This window comes from Microcaecilia unicolor, chromosome 2 (assembly GCF_901765095.1).
Source record: "Microcaecilia unicolor chromosome 2, aMicUni1.1, whole genome shotgun sequence".
Lineage (NCBI taxonomy): Eukaryota > Metazoa > Chordata > Amphibia > Gymnophiona > Siphonopidae > Microcaecilia > Microcaecilia unicolor.
In genome coordinates this window covers 478,146,609-478,168,151 of record NC_044032.1, presented here as the reverse complement: position 1 = coordinate 478,168,151, position 21,543 = coordinate 478,146,609, and the positions used below count along the sequence as shown (strand labels likewise).

The 21,543-nt window shown below is 44.6% G+C and overlaps 1 protein-coding gene across 2 annotated transcripts in view; it reads left to right on the top strand.

The window, feature by feature from the left end:
- Window positions 1-21,543, top strand: part of PTCD3 (pentatricopeptide repeat domain 3) — a 221,769-nt gene that overhangs the window by 85,969 nt on the left and 114,257 nt on the right. For both annotated transcript variants that reach the window (XM_030191059.1, XM_030191062.1), the window contains exons 7-9: window positions 3,119-3,242; window positions 12,575-12,687; window positions 21,096-21,157. In XM_030191059.1, coding sequence (XP_030046919.1) covers window positions 3,119-3,242; window positions 12,575-12,687; window positions 21,096-21,157 — 299 coding nt within the window. The remainder of the gene's footprint in view (window positions 1-3,118; window positions 3,243-12,574; window positions 12,688-21,095; window positions 21,158-21,543) is intronic.

The window sequence follows — 21,543 nt, the reverse complement described above, 5'->3', positions numbered from 1 at the left end:
AAAATGGCAGCTCAGGCACTCCTCTTTATAAAATACTCATAGGCTACTAGAGAGTTTTTTCTGCTCAAGGCTCTGAGCTCTGGAACCAACTTCACAGCACCTGAGGTCTCGTGCTTCCCTGGATCAGTTTAAGGCTGAACTAAAGACTCGCCTCTTCTTAGAGGCTTTTTCCATGTCCCTAATACCCTGTGGGTAGGTCCTAAGGTTTTTGAGACTTCTCCTCCTTCCTAGTGTGCTTCCCTTCCCCCTCTTTACTATCATGACAGTGTAGTTCTCCCTCCTTCCCTCTGTTTGATGTTCTGTCCTTCTCTCTTTTCTTCTTCCTCTTTCCTCTTTATTTGTAGTCTGTAAGCTGCTTAGTTGGCATCGCCGATAGGTGGGATAGCAAGTGCTTAATAAACTTGAAATTCGAGTCAATCAGTGAGTCACTTTACGTTAAGGAGGCCCAATCAAGTTCCACATTAAGCCTCCTAGGGTAGACTGTATCCAATGTGAATATCTACCTTTGCTCTTTAATAATTGTTCAGGATCCCCTCCCTCTGCTCCCAGTTCAATTTATCAATTATTCTCCAACGTATATCGGCTATGGAATGATTTTCATTTATCCAGCACTGAACCAGAGGTGCATATCTACTTGGTTACAAATTCGGGATTTATGTTCAGTCAATCTATATTTAATTGCCCTTGTAGATCTTCCTACATAAATTTAAATTGCACGGGCATACTATGACATAAGTTAAATTTGATGTTTTACATGTAGTATGATGTCTTGGCCATATTTTACAAGTAGAACCTGGCGCTTCCCACTGGCAACCCTCAGTCGCTGACCCACACCACTGATGGCTACCACAGCCAAAGTGACTCACTTGAGTAGTTTCCTTTTGCATATAGTCTATCCTTTTATATGTGAGTACTTCCCCTATGGTTTTACCTCTAGTGTAAGCTATTATAGAGTGATGTTGGAACCATTCATGGATAGATAAGTTGGGTCGATAGGGTATGCCTTTTTCAACAGGTTGGTTTTTTAGCGATTTCCGGAAGTTTAGGTGGTCGTACGTTGCTTTCACGGCTTTTGGTAGTGCGTTCCACAGTTGTGTGCTTATGTAGAAAAAGCTTGATGCATAAGTTGATTTGTATTTGAGTCCTTTGAAGCTTGGGTAGTGGAGATTTAGGTATGTTCATGTTGATTCGATTGTGTTTCTTGTTGGTAGGTGTATGAGGTCTGTCATGTATCCCAGGGTTTCTCCGTAGATAATTTTATGGACCAGGGTGCAGATTTTGAAAGCAATAAGTTCTTTGATTGGTAGCCAGTGTAGTTTTTCTCAAAGGGGTTTGGCGCTTTTGAATCATGTTTTTCCAAATATAAGTCTGGCTGCTTTGTTTTGAGTGGTCTGAAGTTTCTTTGAGTAGTTCTTTGCATCCCGCATAAATTCCATTGCAGTAGTCTGCATGGCTTAGTGCCATTGATTGTATCAGTTTTTGAAATGTTTCCCTCAGGAAGAATGATTTCACACGTTTTGAGTGGAACATTTTCTTAGTTGTAGAGTTAACTTGGCTCTCAAGCGTAAGGTTACGGTCGATAGTAATGCCAAGGATTTTCAGGCTGTCTGAGATAGGGAGGGTGTAGTCTGGGGTGTTTATATTTGTGGGTTTGTTCTTATTGTGTTGGGAAGAGAGGATGAGACAGTGTGTTTTTTCTGTATTGAGTTTTAGTTGAAATGCATTTGCCCATGAGTCCATGATGTTTAGGCTGACTTTGATTTCGTTGGTGATTTCTGCCAGATCATGTTTGTAAGGATGTATATTGTGACGTCGTCTGCATAGATGAATGGGTTGAGGCCTTGGTTGGATAAGGACTTGGCTAGTGGTGTCATCACTAGGTTGAAGAGGATCGGTGATAGTGGTGATCCTTGAGGTACTCCGCAGTCTGCTTTCCACGGTGATATGTTTGAATTTGATTTCACTTGGCAAATTCTAGTGGTTAGGAAACCCTTGATCCAATTAAGTATGTTTCCACCAATACCGAAGTAATCTAGGAGTCTTAGTAGTATATTATGGTTTACCATGTCGAATGCACTAGACATGTCGAATTGAAGGAGAAGTATGCTTTTGCCTGTTGCTGTTTCCTGCTTGAATTTGGCCAGGAGAGTAATGAGTACTGTTTCAGTGCTATGGAGGGGTGAAATCCTGATTGCGATTCATGTAATATTGAGAATTTGTTTATGTAATCACTGAGTTGTTTGGTTACCATGCTTTCCATCAGTTTGACTGCTAGTGAGATAGATGCTATTGGGTGGTAATTGTAAGTTCACTTGTCTTTTTTTTGGTATCTTTTGGAATTGGGGTGAGTAGGATGTTGCCATTTTTGTTAGGGAAGAGACCTTGTTTTAGCAAATAGTTTAGATGGGATGTGAGGTCTGCTATGAAGCAGTTGGGAGCGGATTTCATTATGTAGCTGGGGCACGTATCCAATTTGCAGTGAGTGCCGGAGAACTTATAAACCGCATGGGTAACTGTTCGGTGGTGAGGAGAGCGAAGTTTGACCAGGTTCGGTTCGCTGGGTATTCTCCAGAGGTTGGGTCCAGACCGTTGATGAAGTTTTCAATATCAGTATTGTCATGTGGAAGTGTGTTGCGTAGATTTTCAATTTTTTCGTTGAAATATTTAGCAAGTTTGTCTGCAGACAGGATGTCTGTGTTGTTTGTGGTGACCAAGGTGGTGTCTAGTAGTTTGTTTACGAGTTGATATAGTTTCTTCGTGTCTTTGTAGTCTGGTCCTATTTTAGTTCTGTAGTATGACCTTTTGGCCTGTTTTATTGCATATTTGTATTTTCTTTGTATTTGTTTCCAAGCGTTGAGTGTGAGTTCATCTTTTATTTTTTTCCATGCTCTTTCGAGTTTCCTGGATTATGTTTTTAGTTTTTTCAGTTCGTCATTGAACCGTGTTATCGAGAGATGTCTTCGTGATGTTCTTGTTCGTAAGGGTGCTATTTCGTCTAGTATGCTTCTGCATCTTTTGTCCCAGTATCAACCCTTATTTCCCATGATTGTAACAAGAATTGGAGCATATATGACTTTTCAAAGGAGGAGTTTAACATGGGTCCCTTTTTTCCTTTCAGTGCTTGATGCCTGAGACTTTGCAGCCTCAAATTGAAGGAGTGAGTGAGGCTGCCCTTAAGGAACTCATACAGCTCAGAAGAGTCAAGAGTGCTGTTGACATGTTTGATCAACTCCTACAATCAGGTACTGTAATGGTTTAAAAATTAGTACTATTTGCTTTATTTGAATGGTGCAACTGGGATGAAGGGACAAAGACAGCCCAACAAAAAGCTGATATAAACAACTTTATTTCATTTAATACAGCTTTTGTTAAATGTTCAAGAAATAGTCGGGACCCCTGGAAGAAGGGGAAGGAAAATGAATTGTGCTTGCCTTTTTTTTTTTTTCCTGAAATCACTTGACCCTACCTTCTTCAGATTTGCAAAAAAGGGAATGTGTATAGCTTTAATACATTTGGCCTTTGTTTATTTTTATTTATTTTTGTTACATTTGTACCCCGCGCTTTCCCACTCATGGCAGGCTCAATGCGGCTTACATGGGGCAACGGAGGGTTAAGTGACTTGCCCAGAGTCACAAGGAGCTGCCTGTGCCTGAAGTGGGAATCGAACTCAGTTCCCCAGGACCAAAGTCCACCACCCTAACCACTAGGCCACTCCTCCAGTGTACTGGCTGCCTCTAAGTTGTGCTGTGTGGCATTTGTTCTAGAAGTGCCACCCTTCTCTTATTTGTAGGTGGAATGTTTCAATGATTTGTAAAACAGATTTATGAAGTACAGATAGAGCAGCATGCTGTGAGGCCACGGAAACTAAAGTTAAAATCCTGCTTCTTCCTTGTCATTGTTGTGAGCGTGAGCAAATCAATTCATTCTCCATCATCTCATATATAAACTCAAGGGCAGGAAACATGCCAACTGTACCTAGAAATATAGAAAATGATAGCAAAAAAAGTCCTAATGACCTATCAAGTCTGCCCATCAAAACTAACAACCCAGTATCCACAGCTCTTTCTCTCAAAGTCTAAGACACTTGCCTTTGAACGGACTATCCATCTGTGTGCTCACAATGGACCAAACCATCCGGTGATCATTGGATCCCTGATGGTCACCTACTATGACCTCAGATACTATCCTGATTCATAAATATTAGGTCCAGTACCATCACCCCCTCTCATATAGTTTCTAAGGTGTGGGCACAGTTACTTTCTACAGAGAATCCAGGATCCACAGTTACCAGTCCCAGTCATCTGGAAGATTGAAATCCCCTTTTCATAGCAGTTTTGTGAGTGTTCTCTGTTTCTTGTATTTACAAGAGATGTCTGTATATCACATTAATATAGTTAGATATTTCATTCCTTATTTCCAGATTATCCCACAGTGCTTGCTCTGTATCTTGTAAGCACTGCAGGGCTTACATATAGTGCTGTTCTTTCCTCCTTTCTTTCTACCCAGTTCTTCAATTATAGATTGTAACGTACATAAGAACATAAGCATTGCCATACTGGGAGAGACCAAAGGTCCATCAGGCCCAGTATCGTGTTTCCAACAGTGGCCAATCCAGGTCACAAATACCTGGCATGATCCCAGAACAGCAAAACAGATTTTATGCTGCTTATCCAAGAAATAAGCATGGGTTTTCCCACAAGTCCATCTTAATAATGGTTTATGGACTTTTATTTTAGGAAATTATCCAAACCTTTTTAAACCGTGCTCAGCTAATTGCTTTTACCTCATTCTGTGGCAACAAATTTAAGAGTTGAATTACACGTTGAGTGAAGAAATACTTTCTCCAGTTCTAGTATTTTTGGAAAGAGTTAATAAGCGATTCACATCTACCTGTTCACTCCACTCCATAATTTTATAGATCTCCCCTCGGCTGTCTCTTCTCCAAGCTAAAGAGCCCTAGCTGCTTTAGCCTTTTAAGAAGTTGTCCCAGCCCCTTTATCATTTTTGTCACCCTTCTCGTTACGGTTTCTAATTTCAGTACACAGTATTTGAGATGCAGTCACACCATGGAGCAATACAAAAGCATTATAATATTCTCATTTTTGTTTTCCATTCCTTTCCTAATAATACCCAACATTCTATTTGCTTTCTTTGTACAGACGTTCAAATATTTGAAAGGTATTAATCCGCAAACGAACCTTTTCCGGAGATGGGAAGATGGTAGAACGAGAGGACATGAAATGAGATTGAAGGGGGGCAGACTCAAGAAAAATGTCAGGAAGTATTTTTTCACGGAGAGAGTAGTGGATTCTTGGAATGCCCTCCCGCGGGAGGTGGTGGAAATGAAAACGGTAACGGAATTCAAACATGCGTGGGATAAGCATAAAGGAATCCTGTGCCGAAGGAATGGATCCTCAGGAGCTTAGTCAAGATCGGGAGGCGGGGCTGGTGGTAGGGAGGCGGGGATAGTGCTGAGAAGACTTAAACGGTCTGTGCCAGAGCCGGTGGTGGGAAGCAGGGACTGGTGGTTGGGAGGCGGGGATAGTGCTGGGCAGACTTGTACGGTCTGTGCCAGAGCCGGTGGTTGGGAGGCAGGGCTGGTGGTTGGGAGGCGAGGATAGAGCTGGGCAGACTTATACGGTCTGTGCCAGAGCCAGTGGTTGGGAGGCGGGGATAGTGGTTGGGAGGCGGGGATAGTGCTGGGCAGACTTATACGGTCTGTGCCCTGAAGAGCACAGGTACAAATCAAAGTAGGGTATACACAAAAAGTAGCACATATGAGTTATCTTGTTGGGCAGACTGGATGGACCGTGCAGGTCTTTTTCTGCCGTCATCTACTATGTTACTATGAAAGATGGATGTCCATCTTGTTTTGATAATACGGGTTTCCCCGCCCCCCATCAGGACGTTTTGCGAGGACGTCCTCAACAAAACTTGGGCGTCCCTTTCGATTATGCCCCTCCACATGAAATAACACAAAACCATTCAAAAAGACACTCAAAACCTATACAGAAACACACAACAGCCCTAACCCACCTATGACAAGACAGTGCTATAAATATTACACAGGACCCTAGAGCAGAAGCGTAGCCAGGTTCAGCCAGGTTGACGGCGCATGGGGAGCGAGAGCAGACTTCCGCCGTTGCACATTTTCAGTGCTACACAACAAAAAAAAAAATAAGCATCGGCACCAGCAGAACTGCATTTGGGGGAGCAGCCGCTCCCTGGCTTGCCACCTAGCTACGCCACTGCCCTAGGGGCAGACTCAAGAAAAATGTCAGGAAGTATTTTTTCACAGAGAGAGTAGTGGATGCTTGGGATGGCCTCCCGCGGGAGGTGGTGGAAATGAAAATGGTAACAGAATTCAAACATGCGTGGGATAAACATAAAGGAATCCTGTTCAGAAGGAATGGATCCTAAGGATCTTAGCCGAGATTGGGTGGCAGAGCTGGAGGCGGGGATAGTGCTGGGCAGACTTATATGGTCTGTGCCAGAATCGGTAGTGGGAGGCAGGGCTGGTGGTTGGGTGGCAGGGATAGTGCTGGGCAGACTTATACGGTCTGTGCCCTGAAAAGGACAGGTACAAATCAAGGTAAGGTATACACAAAAAGTAGCACATATGAGTTTATCTTGTTGGGCAGACTGGATGGACCGTGCAGGTCTTTTTCTGCCGTCATCATCATCTACTATGCTGCACACTGAGCAGAGGGTTTCAATGTATCATCAACATTGACACCTAGATCCTTTTCTTGGGTCATGACTCCTAATATGGAACCTTTTATCATGTAGCTGTAGTTTGGGTTCCTCTTTCCTATGTGCATCACTTTGCACTTGCTCACTGTGCATCACTTTGCACTTGCTCACATTAAATGTTGTCTGCCATTTGGATGTCCAGTCCCCTAGGCTGGTAAGGTCCTCTTGCAATTTTTTACAGTCCTCTTGTTATTTAACAACTTTGAATAACTCTTATCAGGAAATTTAATTACCTCATTATTCCCATCTCTAGATCATTTATAAATGTTAAAAAGCAGCAGTCCCAACATCAACCCCTGGGGAACCCCACTATCTACCCTTCTACTTTGAGAATACTCACCATTTAACCCTATTCTCTGTTTTAACCAGTTGTTAATCCATAATAGAACATTACCTTCTATCCCATGACTCTCCAGTTTCCTCTAGAATCTTTTATGAAGTACTTTGTCAAATGCCTTTTAAAATCCAGAATATCGACCGGCTCACCTTTATCCACATGTTTATTCACCCCTTCAAGGAAATGTAGTAGATTGGTGAGACAAGATTTCCCTTGACTAAATCCATGTTGGCTTTGTCTCATTAATCCATGCTTATGTATATGCTTTGTAATTTAGTTGTTTGTTAGTCTCTACCATTTTGCCCATCAATGACGTCGGTTTACCGGTCTATAATTTCCGGGATCACGCCGTGATGTTACATTTACCCAGTCAATATCGTGGTAATTGAAATCACCCATTATTGTTAGCCTCCTTAATTTCTGATAACCTTTCTACATCTGTCTGTTCATCCTGGCCAGGTGGGCATTAGTACACTCCAATCACTTTCCTTTTCCCCTTTACACATGGAATTTCTATCCATAGGGATTCCAAGATTTTTTTCGTGTCCTGTATAATTTTTAGTCTGTTCAATTCAAGGCCCTCATTAACATTTTTTTTTTGTTACATTTGTACCCTGCGCTTTCCCACTCATGGCAGGCTCAATGCGGCTTACATGGGGCAATGGAGGGTTAAGTGACTTGCCCAGAGTCACAAGGAGCTGCCTTCTACCCACCAATTCTACCCACCCTTTTACTGTGATTATAATTTATACCCTGATATGACAGTGTACCATTGGTTATCATCCTTCCTCCAGGTCTCGCAGATTCCTATTATATCTAACTTTTTATTTAGTTCAATATATTCTAACTCTCCATCTAATTTCTTAGGCTTCTGGCATTTGCATATAGACATTTCAAACAATGTTTGTTGTTCCTATTTACAATTTGCTTAGCAGTTGACAGTGACAATTTGCAATCTTGAAAATCCATCTGCTTTTTATTTAAAGACATCTGGTCCACTATGGTCTCTCTTAGGGCATCCCGATGGTGAGGATCTATTGTCCCTGTTTTGGTGATATCTTTTATAGATACCTTGTTCCAAACCATTCATTTAATTGAATGACAGCCTTCCCCTAATTTCTAGTTTAAAAGCTGCTCTATCTCCTTTCTAAATGTTGATGCTAGTAGCCTGGTTCCACCCTGCTTAAGGTGAATCCCATCTTTTCGGAATAGGCTCAGTTCCGAACAAATCTAAAATCTTCCTCCTTTCACCATCACCTCATCCATGCATTGAGACTCTGGAGCTCTGTCTGTGTCTTGGCCCCTGCACGTGGAACAGAGAGCACTTCTGAAAATGCTACCCTGGAGATTCTGGATTTGCGCGTTCTGCATAAGAGTCTAAATTTGGCTTTGACTTCCACAACCTCTCTCTCATTTTTCTATGTTGTTGATACCCCCATGTACTAAGACAGCCGGCTCCTCCCCAGCACTGTCTAAAATCTTATGTAGGTTCCGTGTGAGATCTGCCACCTTCGCACCAGACAAAGTAGGTGGCCAAGCGATCCTCACGTCCACCAGCTACCCAGCTATCTACATGCCTGATGATTAAATCTCCAACTACAATGGCAGTCCTAACCCTTCCCTCCTGGGCAGAAGCCCCTGGAGACACATCCTCGGTGGGAGGTAATGTTGCATCAACTGGAGAACAGGTACTAGCTACAGGATCACTTCCTGTTGGGAGATTTCAATTTGTCTGACGTGGATTGGAACGTCCCATCTGCGGAATCGGAAAGAAGTAGGGAGATTGTGGATGCCTGTCAAAGTGCCTTGCTCAGACAAATGGTGACGGAACCCATGAGGGAAGGGGTGATGCTGGATCTAGTCCTCACGAATGGGGGTAGTGTTTCCAATATCCAGGTGGGTGCCCACCTAGGTAATAGTGATCATCACACTGTATGGTTTGAAATAAGTGCGAAGACGGAGTGCGGACACACAAAACTCAAAGTGCTGGATTTCACACATTCTGATTTTGATAAAATGGGGGAATACCTGATGAAGGAGCTCTTGGCGTGGAAAGGCACAGAAGATGTGGAAAAACAGTGGTCCAAGCTTAAGGCTGTTCTAAATATGGTGACTGATCTTTTTGTGAGGAAAGTAAACAAAAACAAGAGAAGCAGGAAGCCTATATGGTTCTCCAAACAAGTAGCTGAAAAAATAAGAGCAAAAGAGGCTTTGTTCAAGAAGTACAAAAGAACGCAATGAGAAGATCACGGAAAAGATTATCGGATTAAACTCGAAGCGAAGAGGGAAATACGGTTCGCGAAAGCGCGAGTGGAAGAAAAAATGGCTGAAGATATAAAGAGAGGTGACAACATTTTTCAGATATATTGGAGAAAGGAGAAGAGATAGGAATGGAATTGTGAGACTGAAAGATAATGAGTGGCTATGTGGAGAGTGATGAAAATAAAGCGAACGTGCTAAACAATTATTTCTTTTCGGTGTTCACGGAGGAAAGTCCTGGAGAAGGACCACAGTTGTCTGCCAAGGGAACGTCTGGGAGTGGAGTGGGTACTGCGCCATTTACGGAAGAAAGAGTTTATAAACAGCTGGAGAATCTGAAGGTGGGCAAAGCTATGGGGTCGGATGGGATACATCCCAGGATACTGAAGGAGCTCAGGGAGGTCCTGGTGGGTCCTCTTAAAGATTTATTTAATAGATCTTTAGAGAAGGGAGAGGTTCCGCGGGATCGGAGATGAATGGATGTGGTCCCTCTTCACAAAAGTGGAGACAGGGAAGAAGTGGGAAACTACAGACCGGTAAGTCTAACGTCGGTGGTAGGAAAAATAATGGAGTCGCTGCTGAAATAAAGGATAGTTAACTTTCTAGAAGCCAACGGGTTACAGGACCCGAGGCAACATGGCTTTACCAAAGAAAAGTCCTGCCAAAAGAATCTTATTGACTTCTTTGACTGGGTGACCAAAGAACTGGATGAAGGACATGCGCTAGATGTAATCTGCTTGGGCTTCAGCAAAGCCTTTGATTCGGTCCCCCACAGAAGACTCATGAATAAGCAGAAAGGGTTAAACTTGGGACCAAAAGTGGTGAACTGGATAAGAAACTTGTTGACCGATAGGTGGCAGAGAGTGGTGGTAAATGGAATCCACTCGGAGGAAAGGAAGGGGAGCAGTGGAGTTCCTCAGGGGTCAGTGCTGGGCCCTATTCTGTTTAATATATTTGTGGGAGATATTGCTGAAGGGTTGGAAGGAAAGGTGTGCCTTTTTGCGGATGACACAAAAATAGCCAATAGAGTGGATACCCCGGAGGGTGTAGAAACGATGAGAAGGGATCTCCGAACCTTAAAAGAATGGTGGAGGGTCTGGCAGTTAAAATTTAATTAAATAAATTTCTGGAAGAAGAAAAAATAACTTCCTGAGTCTAACTGTAATCCAAAACTATAACTCAGAATTTATCCATTTACCAATAAATTCAAACTAACCACAAATAAACCTCACAAAGTGATAATATTAATGTGCTTAGTCCGTACCCATTCCAATCATTATATCTCCAAAAGGAATAAGTGGCAGTGTCACAGATGGAACCATCATAGCACATTAGGTGTTCTGCCTCCTTAAATCGTGTATGTACATACAGGTATAGGTAGGTTGTGTACAGGTAGTTCACAACTACAGTAAGAAAGCCAAAATGTAGCCTATGACAAGCAGGCTGTAGAATTTAATATAAATTCTTGTTTACCTTTTACGCTTTTAGATGTACAGAGTGGGTTAGAAAATTGTCATAATCGTTTTATTATTTGAACTTAAAGCAAATTGTCAGCTGTTTCTGGTGTAATCTTGCATAAATGAGGAGTTTGAACAATTACAGTATAAAACTGTTATAAAAACTGTCAAAAATGTGATTTGAAATAAAAATTGATTTTTGGATTTGAATGGATGATACAATTAGTTTGGGTCTTACGGTTTCACTGCTAAGGCAGTTGCTGGAATCCAGCATCAAACGGTGTAATGAATACTGGCCATTCAATCATACATGTAAGACTAATAAAAGAGGCCCGTTTCTAACAGAAAGGAAACGGGCCCTAGCAAGGTTCCAGGACCCCCTGACCCCCTCTGTCGTCTCAGGACCCTCTCCCCCTCCCCCCGTCTCGTCTCAGGACTCTCTCCCCCTCCCCACCTCCCCCTCCTCCCCCCTCTCTCGTCTCAGGACCCCCTCCCTCCTCCGAGTTCCAGGCACCCCCTCTCCTCCGATTTCCACCGCCCAACACCTCCCTCCCTCTGTCTGTGTGGCCTCCGAGTGCAAGGAGGATGTGTGCGGGTGCTCCAGCCCTTTGTAAGTGGCAGCTGCATTTTAAAAGGTTTTATCTCCTGCTTGGCCAGCAACAGTGAAGTCCAGCAAGTACAGACACCGATTCAGACAGGCTGTGGTCCCGCCCTTCCGCAAACAGGAAATGAGGGCAGGACCAGAGGAACAGCTGAAACAGAAGAAAAACCACAGCCTGTCTGAAGTGGCGTCTGTACTTGCTGGACTTCACTGTTGCCGGCCGAGCAGGAGGTAAAACATTTTAAGCAGCAGCTGCCACTTACGAAGGGCTGGGGCACCCACACACGTCCCCCTTGCACTCGGAGGCCACAGAGATAGTGGGAGGGAGGTGCTGAGCGGCAGAAATCGGAGGAGAGGAGAGGAGAGGCGTGGAACTCGAACGGGAGTGGGGCCGTCGTGGCACATGGAACTCGGACGGACAGGAGTAGAAGAAGGGAGGTTGGGGATCATGGAACTCGGGGGGGGGGGGGGCGTTTGTTTACTCACCTCTGGTGGCTGCCGATGGGTTCCCTTCCCTCTCACTTCCCATTGGTCCGCCCTGTGACGTCAACCCCAGGGCAGACCAGTAGGAACTGTGTTACGAACCCAGGCAGCCAGACGGAGGTGCAAATTATTATATAGGATGAGGTGTAATCTTATGACATTTTCTCATGGCTGAGTGATAGCATTAAGTAGGCTCCAAGGAGAAGGTCAAAGGCTAATTAAATGTAGAAAATGAACTTCCTGTTCTGTAAATTTGTCCTATATCACATTGGATTCTCTTAAATGACATAAGTTGATATCTAGATGGATCAAATACTTATTTTGTAGGTTTTCAGCTCTTAAGATTTAATGGGTGCAAACCTGTGCTTGGATACCTTTTCTGCTCATCATAAATCTCCCGTTAGCGCATTTATTTATTTTATTGAATCAAAATCATTTAGGCATGTTAAGGACTTGTACTGACTTCCAGAAGCTACTTGTCACATCTCCCAAACAGAGAGGATCTGAAATTGGCGTTTGTTTTGATTATAAGATAGTTATTCAGAAGGTTGTGGTGTTTTAGGTTTGTTTTTTTTTTTAATTCTTTTTTGTTTTTAGTTGATGCTAAATTATGAGGAATGTTACCTTTTTAGGAGGCATAATGATGGGTTGTAGATTATTTTCTTATTTCACATTTTTATGTAGGAACTACAGTATCCCTGAAAACATCAAACCACCTTTTAGATCTGCTATGTTTTTATGGAGACAGGGAGCCACCTAGGGATGACCAGCTTGAAGAACCAGAGCAGGAAGCAGTGGTAAGACTCTCCCAGGATCACTGTTTGTGCATTTTGTGCGTGAACGTAAATGAGTGAAAAAATTGCTGGAATGCAGTCACTGGCAGCTGAGTCTCTGGAAATTCTGGTGCAGTGAAACTACAAATTCTTTCATTTTTCATGCTTAACTGCTTTCATTTGGGGGTGGTCGGAGGTTATACGTTACTTCCAGTTTGTTGTTGGGATTACTCATTTGGGAGTTATGAAGGGGAAATGTTGAGCTCTCTCTGAAGCTTAACACTGTTGTTCAGACACAAGAGTGGAGTGGAACGTGTAGACATGAATTGCTTGTTCTACATACAAGAACTAGGGGGCACACAATGAAGCTTACTAAGTAGTAAGTTTAAAGCAAATTGGCGGAAATATTTCTTCACTCAACATGTAATTAAACTCTGGAATTCATTGTAAGAGAATGTAGTAAAAGCAGTTTAATTAGCGGGGTTTAAGAGTTTAAAAAAGGTTTGGATAATTTCCTAAAAGAGAAGTCCGTAAGCCGTTAGATGGACTTGGGAAAATCCATTGCTTATTTCTAGGATAAGCAGCATAAAATCTGTTTTATTGTTCTGGGATCTTGCCAGGTACTTGTGACCTGAATTGTCCACTGTTGGAAACAAGATACTGGACTTGATGGACCTTCTGTCTGTCCCAGACTGGTATGTCAACGCTTATGTTCTTATGTCCTTAAGTGGAAGAAGCCAGATTGGATTGATTAGGGAGGGGAAAGGGAAATTACATAGTAGATGATGACGGCAGATAAAGACCTGTACAGTCCATCTAGTCTGCCCAAAAAGATAAACTCGTATGTGATACTTTATATGTATACCTGTCCTTGATTTGTCCTCGAAATGGGATTTGATATACTGCTTTTGTGTGGTTTTTGCAACTACATTCAAAGCGGTTTACATAGTATATTCAGGTACTTATTTGTACCAGGGGCAATGGAGGGTTAAGTGACTTGCCCAGAGTCACAAGAAGCTGCAGTGGGAATCAAACTCAGTTCCCCAGGATCAAAGTCCACTGCACTAACCACTAGGCTACTCCTCCACTGCATTATCTGCATAATGTCCCAGTTTAATTTGGATTCTCTATATTCCACCTAGATATTGATATAGATAAATATAACCTGAGTTCTACACAAGTTACAACAATCAAAGTTAGTGTACAAAGAGGCATATTTTCAAAGCACTTAGACTTTCAAAGTTCCATAGATTACTGTGGAACTTTGTAAAGTCTAAGTGTTTTGAAAATGAGCACTAAAATGTTCAAAACTCACTGGTCTCCAAACAAAATAAGAGAATTAACAATATTAAAATAACAAAGTGGTGAAACTTAATCCCAGTATAGAGTTGCATGGGGACAGAAATCTAACCCATCCCCACCACAAGTAATCCTCTCCATCCCTGGCCCACCCAACCTCGCTGCTTAGTCACCTTGACCCCCCCCCCCCCCCAATCTCTAAGCAATGAAAATAATGATAAAAGTAACATAAATGCATTTCTTCCATACTCTGCTAAATACAAAATTTAAAAAGATGTACATTTTCAAAAACAAGCATCTATGAGCAGCATGTCCCCCTTCCCTCCCATCCCCTTCTATCCCATGTGCTCTATTTTTCCCTTTTCCCTTTCCCCCTCCATGTACGTCCCCCTTACCACTCTGTTTTTTTTCCGGCCTCCTTTCCTACACCCACACTCCAGTCACTTTTTACAGCTCCCTCCCTCCACCTTTTTTACAGCCTCTTCCCACCTACCCACACATGAATGAACCACTCTATTCATCCATCCATCCATTCCACTTACCCACCACCCATAAGCTTGTATCCATCTTCATTTCTGCCAGCAGCCACCCCAATTACAAATGAAAATTCATTGTTTTTTGCCATCCTTGCACATACCTCTATACACCCTGGTGGTTTAGTTTTCTCTTTTGGGCAGGAAAGATCCCCATTCTTTCCTGTGCTGCTGCTGCTGAACCGCTGGCTGCCGTCGCATCTTTAGAATGGCGGCCGAGATTTCAAGCTGCAGCCTTGTGAGAACTGCATACCCATTTTTTTTCCTTTAAAATGCCCTGTTCATACCTTTCCTTTGCCCCAATTCCACCGCTTTCTTGCTAGTGGATAATTGTTCATGCTGAAACCAGCATGAATGCTTTTACCCACAGAGGATTTGAAAAGTGTTAAGGGCTATTTCTACAGGTAAACGGCTGTTTAGCTGTATATAAGAACATAAGAATAGCCATACTGGGTCAGACCAGTGGTCCATCTCAGTCTTCCTCTGTTTTCTTCTTCTAAAGTTACTCCTAAGAACATAAGAATAGCCATACTGGGTCAGACTAGTGACTAGTGATCCATCCAGCCCAGTATCCCATTTCCAACAGTGGCCAATCCAGGTCACAAATACCTGGCAGAAACCCAAATAGTAACAACGTTCCATGCTACCAGTCAGTTTTCTTTTGTTACTGCCTAGTACAGCTATTTGAGGCCCTTCTTTCATACATTGTGATTTTTCAGGAGCTTACATTGGATAAGCAAAGTGCATTGTATTATCTGATTGCAGTATATGAAAGAATGATCTTATTCTCTGCATTCTGTTGCAATTTTTCAACTAAAGGCCACTTCAAGAGACCTGATTTAAAAAAAAAAAAAATGCTGATAGTGATGGCTCTGTGGTATCTGTCTTTTTAAGTCTGTCCATGTGAAATCTGTTTAGTGATTAAGGCTCCTTTGGTAACCCAACCATGGAGAGAACAGTTCAGGAACATAATTTCTCCAAGCCAGTGGAATCTGATATGTCACATGATTTTAGACTATAGGACTTGTATTTGCATTCTGCTGCCTTCTGCTTTTACTGACTTGCAAATTAGCAGTGCACCGTGCATTTGACTGCAGAGTAATCCTTAATTCAATATCAATAAAATGGCCAGTCCAGACCATTCCCAATGTGAGTAATATGCCCTCTTACCAGCAGATGGGGGGAGACTGGGAACTACTAGAGACTTAAGTATAACTACTTATGTGCAGTTCTGCCCCCCCCCCCCCCCCCCCCCCCAGTATTTCTCAGTCTCCTTAGCAGATGGTAGGTAGGTGGCTTGCGGTCTATTGTGGCTGTTTTGCCATCTTATATTTGAGGTTTTGGCATGTTGAACAACAGAGGGCAGAGCACTTGAATCTATAGCCTTGAAAAAAAAATAAACCCCCAAAGCGCGCGCCTGAGTGATCTAGCAGCCTGTCTGTTGTGGGGCCCCCGGGGGTTCACACTTCGCGCTGTGGGTCCCTCCCCCACCCCTTTGAGCCATGGTAGCCTTGACTCCTCCCCCTTCCTGAGAAGAGTTCGTTAAGGCTACCCAATCAAACTGGGAACGATCATTCTTGCATATTTAAAACGGAAAAAAAAAAGACAAGCAAAAGAGGACAAGGGTTTGCAGTTCAGCGAGACTTACTGAAGTTCTTTCTGTAGTCCTGAGTGTGTCCTGAGTGAGCCCATATGACCACTTCTGTGATAATGGCAGCTCACTCCGGGAAGATAAGTATTGTGTGGCGTGAAGCCTGATTTCACCCCTTAGCGGTTTGTTCCAAGTCTGTGAGGAGGCATCTGAGGGCTGTTAATCAGGCTTGTCCACTCCTGTGGGGTCCTTCGCGGCTGAGTTGGCTGTCGCAGGAGGGCTTGGAGGTGAGGAACCATTGCATTGGGAGGAGTTGGCAGTCAGGCAGGTCCAGGACAGTTGACCTCAGAGACGACCAGCACCATTTTGTTGGTGGGAAACTCGGCAGTGTCTGAGTCACTGCTGTAGATGCACAGTCTGTCTAACGCTCCTCCGCTGGTGCAACAGCAGGATGTTGCCGTGGCTCCTGCCTCTCCTGCACTCCCATTTTCCCCAGAATTCGCCCTCTTTCTGCACCAGGTCTTCTGCCTGAAGCAGAGTAGGTCTGGTTCTGATACTCTGTTGTTGCTGTGGCCCCTGGTGCTGGGGGGCTCTTGGATCTACTGGGGCCCTCTGGTTCTGGGGCTCGGTCCCTAGTACCACAGGAATCTTCCGGGTCCAAGTGCCCATGTTTGGGTGAGGGGCTGGATGGTCTTGGAGGACTATGAGCCTCTCTCTGGAAGAAGAGGGTTTGGAGGTGGACCACGAATGGCTTCGGGAGTCGGAGGATGCAGTGGCTCCTCTTGGGGAGGACCTGACTGTGGTCTGGATTTTTTGCTGCCAAGAACTTCCTTTCTTGGCAGCCCAGGTGTTACGGTGCCTGGGTCTTGAGGAGGAGGCTTCTTCGGTTCCCAGAAAGGGGGATCACTTGCTAAAGGGTACGCTTGCCCCTTGGCAGGTTTTCCCTTTAAATGAAGACCTCAAGGAGTTGGTAGACGCCCAGTGGTTGGTAGACGCCCAGTGGCAGCATCCGGAGGCACCCTTGCGGACAGTGAGGGCCATGACTTGCCTTTTATCAGATTCTGCGAGAGGAACATGAGCGTTTTCACTTACCAACAGTACATGTCTTGGTTATGGTGGTGACTAAGAATGTGGTTCCCTTGGAGGGTGGTGCGGCCCTGAAGCATCTGCACACAGTCCTATGAGGTTTCTGCTCTGGTCTTGAAGGTGGCCATTTGTGGCAGTTATGTGACACGTACTTTTTCCGCTGGGCAGGGCAGTTGTCTGCTCGTTTGTCAGAGGATCCAATTAATTTAGCCGATACCCTGTATGACTCGTCAGAGCTTCGGGGTTAAGTCCTTGGCTTTGTCGGTAGTCGAACGCTGTTTGTTGTGGCTACAGCAGTGGTCGGTGGATGTAGCTTCTAAGGTATGCCTTAGTCGGTTGCCCTTTCGGGGGCGAGCTCTCTTTGGAGAGGACTTGGACAAATTATTGAATGATATGGGGGAGTCTAAGACTCCTAGATTGCTGGAGTCTTGGACCCGGTCTTTCTTCCTGGGGTCATCCAGGGGACGTCTCTGGGACCATCATTGCTCTAAGCAAGGCCGGTTTGCTAGTTCTCAGAGTAATCGTTGCGAATGAGCAGGTCCCAGCCCTTTCGGGGTGGAGGTCAAGAGGGAGTCAGGGAGCTTCAGGGACTCCCCACTGTGCGCAGTGAAGGTTTGGGGGTCCAGGATAGGACTCCGGATTCGCCTATTGGCAGGTGGTTACATCATTTCTACTGGGCCTGGACCCACATTACCACAGACTGGTAGGTCCTGGACATTTTACTGTTTGGCTGGAGTTTCATTATCCCCTGCCATACTTGTTCATCAGTTCGCCTTGCAAGATGGTGCAGAAAGTGTCTGCCATGCGTGAGACATTGGACAGGCTGTTGGAATTGGAGGTGATAGTCCGGTACTGCTGGCCGAGAGAGGTTTTGGCAGGTATTCTATCTGCTTTGTACCGAAGAAGGAGGGTCCATCCTTGACCTCAAGGCACTCAAGGTTTTCCCATTTCCCATGGAGATGCTACGGTCGGTCATTGTTGCCATCCACAAGGGGGAGTTTCTGATGTCTCGACCTTTTGGAGGCCTATCACCATATTCAGATCTATCCGGCCCATCGCAGTTTTTGACCTTTGCAGTCCTTGGTCTTCACTGTCAGTTCAAGGCCCTGCCATTCAGTCTGGCAACAGCGTCATACATCATCTCCAAGGTCATGATTGTGGTGGTGTCGGCTCACTTGTGCCAGGAAGGGGGGGGGGGGGTGCTTATGTACCCGTAGTTGAACGATTGGCTAATTCAAGCCAAGTCCTTTGAGGGGAGAGCAGGAGGGCCACCGATCAGGTGGTTAGTCAGTCTCCTATGACAGCTTGACTGGGTGGTCAACGCAGCCAAGAGCAATCTTACCCTGGTGCAGTGTTTCTTCCAGAGCAGCGCCTTGAACTTTATGCTGGGACTAAGTACGGTCTATAAATTTCAGATTAAATTAGGTGTGCTGGCTCACTCTGTTTCGGCGCCTAATGGCGTGGGCTGTCCTCCAGGTCTTGGGCTCCATAGCAGCCATAATCAAGGTGGTGCCATGCGACCTCTTCAGCTATTACTGTTGTCTCAATAGTCTCCGATGTGGGATGACCTCTTGGTTCACGTGCCGTTGAGTCAGCAGGTGCAGGACTCACTGCTCTGGTGCCTGGATGAGACTCAGTTGTCATCTGGGATGGATCTGAAGCCCCAGAAATCACCATTCTCTCCAGTTGAGGAGCTCACTGTTGGGGTCAGTTGGTGCAGGGGCTCTGGTCCCACACCAAAGCCCGGTGGTCCATCAATCAGTTGGAGACCAGGGCCATTTGGTTGGCCCTGATGGCCTTTCTGTTTTTACTTCTCTGCAGAACAATGCAATGGCGGTGGTGTACATAGATTCTCAGGGCAGCACAAGGGAGTCATTTGCAGGCTCTGGAGGCGGCATAGTTACTGGCACGGGCGGAGTGCCATCTGCTGTGCCTTTTGGCAGCACATGTAGCAAGGGTCTCCAATTTGGAGGCGGATTATCTGAACAGGAATGTTTTGGACCCAAGGGAGTGATCCCCCTCGGATGTGGTTTTCCTGTCGGTGGTGCTCCACTGGGGTGAACCTCGCATGGATTTGATGGCCACTCTGAGGAATGATGAAGTCTTTCAATTCTTCAGTTGCAGGAAGGAGCTAATGTCAGAGGGTCTTCATGCCTTGGTTCAGTCGGGGCTGAATTCGGGGCCTCTTGTACATCTTTCTGCCTTGTCCTCTGATTGGCCACATCATTCAATGGCTAGAGACCCATCGTGGCTGTGTGGTTCTCATCACACAGGATTGGCCCCGTCGACCTTGGTATGGAGAGCTCCAGTGGCTGGTGATAGAGGATCCCCTTTGGTTGGTTCTGGAGGGTCCTCTTCTGCAAGGTATGGTCATCATGCTTGACGTGGGTCAGTTCTCGCTTACGGTGTGGCTCTTGAGCGGCTACACTTGTTGAGGAAAGGTTATTTCGAAGGGTGTCATTTCTGCCATGTTGTGTTCCAGGAAGCGCTCTACTTCCTTGGCTTATATTCGAGTGTGTGTATTTTTGAGGACTGGTGTGACGCCCATGGTGTAGCGCCCCTTCAGTCGTTGGTGCCGGAGCCGTTTATTTTACAGGATGGGCTGGAGAAGGGTTTGTCCCTCTTCTCTGAGTTCACCTGTTGGCGTCAGCCTTTTGGGGACCAATTTCTGGCCATTCATTGGCACGTCATCCGGTTTGTCCGGTGGTGCCACCGTGGGATTTGTCTTTATTGTTGGCTGACTTGGTAGTGGCACCCTTTGAACCATTGTCTTCCACTACTTTGAGGGATCTTTCCTTGAAGGTTGCCTTTTTGTTGGCCATCACGTCAGCCCGTTGAATTTCCGAGTTGCAGGTTCTGTCCTGTCTGGAGCCCTTCCTTCTCTTTTTCGAGGAATACATGATACTGCGGTCAGTTCCTTCATTTGTGCTAAAGATCACTTCTCTTTTATCTGAATCAGTTGATTTCTTTGCCGATGTTTCACAGGGATTCCTCGGACTCTGTCAGTTGGATGTGCTCTCTGTTATCTGCACTGTACAGAGGACTTTTGGAAGTCAGAGCGGCTGTTTGTCTTGTTTGCCAGCCCATGGAAAGGGGAAGCGGCTTCCAAAGCCTCTCTGGCCCGGTGGATTAAGGATGCGATTTCTTCCGCTTATTTGCTCATTGGTAAGCATGGTGTTGACTGGTGCATTCCTTCCACAAGTTCTCATGCTACTTGGGCAAGTCACTCCTTGGTGCCGATTCTGGACATTTGTCAGGTGGCCACATGTTCATCCTTGAATTCATTTGTGAAGCATTACTGTTTGTCTCCCTCCTGGCTTGCACATCCCAGACTTTGGGGCTACAGTGTTGGCTCAGGGTTTGTTTGTTTTCCGCCCTCGTTAGGTACTGCTCTGGTACTTCCCACTCGTTTGGAATGGTCTGAAGTAGACGCTAAGGAAGAAGAAATTAGATGTTACCTGCTAATTTTCTTTCTTTCATTCTCTCTCCAGACCATTTCCAAAACCACCCCGGTGGTTTTCTTTCTGTCTTCTGGCAGTTCCAGGGTGCTTTGTGTTTCTTTGCAGGTCGGCCTCTGGACTGTGGAAAGGAACTCTGCAGGTGTTACTTGCAGCAAACCATAAGCAATGATTTTTTAAAAATGGATGCAATTCGCAGGCACTCCTATTTTCAGTGGTGGTGGTTCCTTGTTTTCCTGTGGAATTTTATTCTGGTGGCTCTGTTTTTGTTTCGTCAGTAGAAATACTGAGGAGGGCAGGACTGCACAGGAGTAGTTATACTCAAGTCTATTATACTCAAGTAGTTCTCGGTCTCCCCATCGCTGGTGGGAGGGCATATTACCCACATGTTGGGAATGGTCTGAAAAGACTAAAGGAAAGAAAATCTAATTTCTCCTTTGTAAGTGACAGATTGATCTCTTCCAGCTAGATCATCAGAGAAGACCGGGTCAACTGCGCAAAGCTTCAGATTTTCTTGGTGTTTGGAGGTATGGTGCAAAAAATATAGAATATACTCCTCTAATTTTTCTATCAATGATTAGCAGTGTTGTGAACATAATTAAAATGTAACACCTGATTCTGTAAAAGAATTATAAACGTACTTGTAGGTTTCATCAATTATTTATGGTGCTTTGGTTAGAAAATTTGCACTACAGAAATGTTTTGAGAGTTTCTCTAGTCAGTGTCTCCAGATGAGTGGGATCTGTAAATAAAGCCTGAGTATGTCAGTTATAACAGTCTATTTCAAATTTAGTGCTGGTGCTTACCTTATTCAACCCTCTTTGGTACAATATATGTTTCTTCTGAAGTTCATAGGACTTTTTAAAATTTGTGTGGTGGTTGCTTTTTCATTTTTTGTTTGTTTTTAACAATT